Source organism: Aulostomus chinensis, chromosome 5, assembly GCF_037954235.1.
Source record: "Aulostomus chinensis isolate RoL2024-O1b breed Wild chromosome 5, RoL_Achi_v1.0, whole genome shotgun sequence".
Lineage (NCBI taxonomy): Eukaryota > Metazoa > Chordata > Actinopteri > Syngnathiformes > Aulostomidae > Aulostomus > Aulostomus chinensis.
The window spans coordinates 23,797,544-23,803,125 of record NC_141324.1 but is presented as its reverse complement, the minus strand read 5'-3'; the positions used below and the strand labels follow the sequence as shown (position 1 = coordinate 23,803,125).

Genomic DNA, 5,582 nt, shown 5'->3' with positions numbered 1-5,582 from the left:
AAATCACAGCACATTCCCCAACAAAGGGTATAGTTGTAGGGATGCGTTTTTAAGTTTTGGGAGTCAGATATTCCTTTTTTTATTGTTGCTATCAATATAGGTGAAGTTGATAACAACACAAATGAAAAAGTGCACACTGCCCACGCATCTGTGTCATCCGCCCTGGTAATGTTCTACCCCTGCAGCCCAACATTTCCCTCCACGGCTGCTGTGGTGTCACAGCTCCCATAGTTGGTCATTTGTGTCCAACTGAATCGAGTCCTGTCCTCCCCTCCGGCCAGCTCCAGTGAGGCCACGCGTCAACCGCCAGAGCAGCAGAAACGCAGAGCTTCGGTTGAGTCAAGGACAGTGGCTCAATGAAATAAGATTTTAATTTTTTTGAATATTCCAAAAAATAAAAGGAAAAAAAGAATACACAACAGACTTTGTTAATTTCAGGGCAGGCAGCCATAAGTGAATCAGTCTGACAAATGTTGCTTAGCTAAACCGTCCGTCTCAACCCAGAACAAAGAATCACACAGCAGCAAAGCTTTCAAGAGTCACTGCTGATCACTACCAAAGAGACCCAAACATTGTTTTCAGGACAAGGGTTTGCATGATTAAACATAAAAAAAAACACCTCTGAATCTCAACTCACACATCGATGTGAGCTCATCTCCATATTATGACAATTCACTCTCTCCTGCTTCTCTACGTATCACCAGTCAAGCTCTTTGGCCCATTCCAAGCATCGAGCATCTCAGGAGAGTTTTCTGGCGTGCCACTGCAGTTATTAACTTTAACCAACAGCTGCCAAACTGTTGAACTGCTTTGCTCTGACGTTTTAGCCTTTTGTCAGCGCCTCTCAACTGTTGTTAAATGTACAAATGCCTTTGAAAAGCAAGTCATTTTACTTTTTATTGGTGAGTAATTATGTGTAACTGTTGCTGGTTTTCTTGTGATCCATCACTGGAATCACGCAACAGTCCGTATCATGGTCAATCAATCTTAATAGTTTGGTGTCATAACTCTTAACAAATTGAATTGTGTCCTCTTGATGAAGTTAAACAGTCTTTGAAGAGATTCTTTGTGTTCCGCATGGTGTTCACATGATCTAGTTACATTTCCTGGACAATATCTGGCATGGCCATTCTTCTGCCTCGTGGTGCGGAGAAATTCAAGCAGAAAAGCCTTTTTGGTTCACGTGCTCCTCTCTGTCCCTCTCTCTCTCTTCCAGGAGCGTACTGCCACGCTGAGTGCCTTAGCAGATAAGGCCACGCTGACCCAACAGGTTCTCAACACTGTGCCTGGCATCAGCTGCAGTCCTGTGCAGGGTGCCATGTACTCCTTCCCTCGAATAACCATTCCTGAGAAGGCTGTGAAAGAGGCCACGGTCAGTCCCTCACCCAACAGGGTTTAATGGTTCTTGATTACTGGAATGACTCTTCAAGGCAAAAAAAAAAAAAAACAAGAAAAGAAAAGAAGTCATAATAAAACAATAAATTATACTCTACACTCTCTCTCATAATTGTTCCACTAGTTTACATAGCGTCTATGTCGCTTGTTCCCCACAAACTCATCCTAAACCTAGACAAGTCAGAAGTACTGCTGTAAACATAGTAGTACTGCACCATTCTGCATCAAAAACTTCATTTATTGGTGAAGTAGTAAGTATGCACTGTGCTTTATACCACCTTCTTGACTAAAAGGAACAAATGATTTCCAATACTTAATGTTTCAAGTGGAGGTGGTCTGCTGAGGGGGAGTTCCAGTGAGTGCAGATGAGGCGATCCACTTAGAATCTGATTAGGATTACAGATGATAAAGTCAGAGTAGAACTGACCTGCTGACCCCTAATCAATAATACCTCTAATCACTCAATTGAGCTGTTATAATACATCCAATCTACTCAAATCAAAAGTCAGAGCTCATCGAGCAACACTGACTGCATCACCTTTTGAGCTTGTTCTTCATTTAAATGTATACATCACCTGTATTTCAGCTCAAAATACCAACTATTTTATGTTTTTATTGTATTTTAAGTTCCGTTCATTTGCATATTTGTCCCACACACATACACACACACACACACACAAAACAAACCAATGACACAAAACTCAACTGCTCAATACACAACCTGTGTGTGTCTGTTAGCTCTGCCCTCGCGGAGAAAGTAGCAAAACTTTACAAGCGGCTATATTTATTTTTGTTTTTTATTCAGTCTTAACAGGAGTGCTGCATCATACTGTAGCCATGACTTATTATTAAAAATCTTCCCTTCCTGATCATAAATACATTGCCATATAGACATATTTGCACATTATTTGCTCGCATTTAGAAGTATTTTGAAGACATTCCATGTGTGTTTTAACGGATTTGTGCATCAAATTTACTTTTTTTTTTCAAGAAGTTTTTTTGGGGTTTAATGTTAATTTTTCAGATCAGTGTCACATGACTGTCAAAACTGTATGCTACTTGTGTCCAAATAGAAGGTGTTTTATGCTATTTTTATATATATAACAATTTAAATCATTGAATTAAATATACCATGAACTATCAAGGTATAGTTTTATGTCCAAGCTGGATATTGAGCATTTTTGGGTCCCAGTTGCTCAAGTCCCATGGCAGCCATATTGGGAGTTAGATTTTTACACATTCTTACATGTCTCTTACATACCTTGATGGACGTCTTGTAACCGACCATGTGCTGTCTTTTCTGCAATCTCAGTTGTCTTTGTACGGCTAAAGAAAAGGTCTCGTCCTTCCCTCGCAACAGTGTAGGGACATAAACTCAAGTGACCAACTCAGAAGGACACCTGTGCTGACGAAACCCTGAACACATCAACAAAAGAGAAGACGTGTTGCCATGAAACAGTAGGCTGCAATAATAACACAATAAAAATGAACAAACTTTAAAAGCTTTTGAAGGGTTTTACGTAGAGACACTCCATAAAATAAATTTAAGTCATACATACAAACCATAGCACAGGGGTATGGATGTGGGGAACATTGTCAATGATCAGAGGGCCTTAAGTGGCAATAATGCTATAAAAGTACATACTGTACTTGAGATGTTAAGGCCACGCTGTGAGATTTTAGATGAAGTGCAGCCAAACTGCACTCACTAAAAGAAACAGAAAAGAGGAAAAATTCAAAGGCTGGAGAAGAAGCAGAATAATCCCTCCTTATAACCGGAGCATTAAACTGGTTTGTTTCCCTCCCTGTTAGGAAAAAGGTCAACAGCCAGATATGTTTTACTGCATGAAGATGTTGGAGGAGACCGGGATTTGCCTCGTACCTGGAAGTGGCTTCGGCCAGAAGGACGGAACCTACCACTTCAGGTGCGGAACACTTACTATGCTACTAATTATCCAGCATTCTGCTTCTTATTATCTTCATTTACACTTCATTTTTCAAAATCTCTTATATCAGACTATTAAGAAAAGCTAATGATCAATACAATAATCCCCTTTTTGGGAGAAAAAAATATTAATCTTGCTGTTTTTCATTAAATTGCCTTAAAGGGATAGTTCATTCAATTTCTGAAATTCCATCAAATTAAGCAGTGTTCTGTGGACTAAAAGTTCGCCCAACCTTCCATCAGAGTGACAGTGAGTAGATAATTACTGAATTTACATTCTAGAGTAAACTATCCCTTTTAAGTGTCTGTGAATAAATCAGGTAACTTAATTGTAATTAAATTAAATTCTCTTCCAAACTCATGACTTCAAACTCTCGCTTATTGCTGAATTACTTCTCTTAATCCTTCAGAAGTCCATACAAATCATTGAACTTCTACTTAAGACATCTGCTGTTGATGCGTCACTCATTTCACAGTTTTTTTCTGTCTGTCTCTTCCTCCCTCCTGCTCAGAATGACCATCTTGCCACCAACCGACAAACTCAAGATCCTTCTGAGCAAAGTGAAGGAGTTCCATCAGAAATTCACGCAACAGTATTCTTAAATTCAAGCTTTTGTTATTCCACTTTTCAAAATAAGGGAAGTCACCTATCACAAACGGAAAGAGCTCAGCTCAGTCACAGCGTATCTGTCACTAATAAGTGCCTTCACGTGGGCTCTGGTGTTCTCTGTGATGGTGCGCGTCAGCCTCTGCTACTGTCTCACGTGGATGTTTATGGATGGTGAACAACAAGGCGATATTAGACAACAGGACTGGACAAGGAAGGAAGGAAGTCAGAGATGTTTCAGTTGGTTAGGATGAAAATGGCTTCATCTTGTAAGTGTTTCAGCTTTTGAAGGATGTACAGTGTAGGTCTGTGTATTGGTAAGTATGAATGAGTAGTGAATGATAGTGTGACCATGTGCCAAGTTTTAATAAAGGTACTGAAGGAAGCTCATGCTGCTTAAAATCTGAACATATTCCATTCCTGCAGGCAGTACAGGACGGGGAGGAGATAGGCAGAAAACACTCAATTGCATGATCACCGATACATGACTTTGTCAAGCCAAAATAAATGTCATTCTCAATATTATGTGTCATGATTCTGAAAAAAGCCTCTGTGATTTTTTGATTTTTGTTGTTGTTGTTGTTGTTGTTGTTGTACTATGCCAAATGTACTGCACGTGTTTGTTCTTCAGCGCCACCTAGTGGACACAGGAAGTGATATTTGGACCACAGAACACATCTTAGTTAGCTGCGTCATGCAAAATCCAGATATTTGGAGCAATGGTGCAGGAAGGTCAAGGAGGGGGGGAAAAAAAAAAAAATATATATATATATATATATATATATATATAAAAAATGAGACAGAGATACATGTGTGTGAAAGATGGGGGAGGGGTTCGGTGAAGTCTTACAGTCGGAAATCAATTACATCACAAAGTAAAAAGTAAGAGTTAAATCCATGTTTTTTTATGGGCATTATGAGTAGCTCCTTAAAATATATCCCCTTACAAACTCATTCATGCTTTGTCTGGCATAATGTAGGTCTTTTCTCCACCTCTGCGTTCACAGTCGTACACAAACACTTGGATTTGAGATAAAAATGAACTAATTTCAGTTACAGTTTGGTGCTACATTAAGCAATTGTTACTGTACTTGCCAGCACAATCAGTTGAAGCAATTAGCTAAAGGTAAAATACACTTTTTTGGGTGATGTATCACTTTAATACCTAACAATAATTTCACGACGTAAATACTGATTGCGGCTTTGAAGACACAAACAATAGAAAATCTGACAATGAATGACACTGAGTGTAACATTCTGTAATGGACATTTGTGGCAATGGCACTGAGCTTGTGGAAGAGATGAATTTGTTGTAATTAGTGAAACATGACAGACACCATCTCAAACGTGACCCCTCAGATCACACAAGTGAGACAGCCAACTGTAACTGTCGCCTCTGATAATGCTGATGTCAAGCCTCATTTCAGCCTCAAATATATAAATATATATTATTGTCGCTCATCTGTCATCAGTTTTATTGCCTAGAATGCATTTTCGAGGCGGGTTGGGAAGATGGATGGTAGTCGAGTGTGTGTGTGTGTGTGTGTGTGCGCACGCCGCAGAGATTGAAGGACTATATGGAGAGTGAATCATGTAGTTTGAAGGGGTTCTCTGCTCTCTTCCTCTCTACTCCAC

General features: G+C 39.5%; 1 protein-coding gene across 3 annotated transcripts in view; it reads left to right on the top strand.

Annotated features, from left to right (window-relative positions):
- The window catches only part of gpt (glutamic--pyruvic transaminase), a 14,741-nt gene extending 10,028 nt beyond the window's left edge, over positions 1-4,713 (top strand). For all 3 annotated transcript variants that reach the window (XM_086204035.1, XM_086204034.1, XM_086204036.1), the window contains 3 exons: positions 1,217-1,372; positions 3,208-3,320; positions 3,853-4,713. In XM_086204035.1, the coding sequence (XP_086060161.1) occupies positions 1,217-1,372; positions 3,208-3,320; positions 3,853-3,943 (360 nt within the window). In that variant the 3' untranslated portion in view covers positions 3,944-4,713. The remainder of the gene's footprint in view (positions 1-1,216; positions 1,373-3,207; positions 3,321-3,852) is intronic.
- Positions 4,714-5,582: the final 869 nt, after the last annotated feature.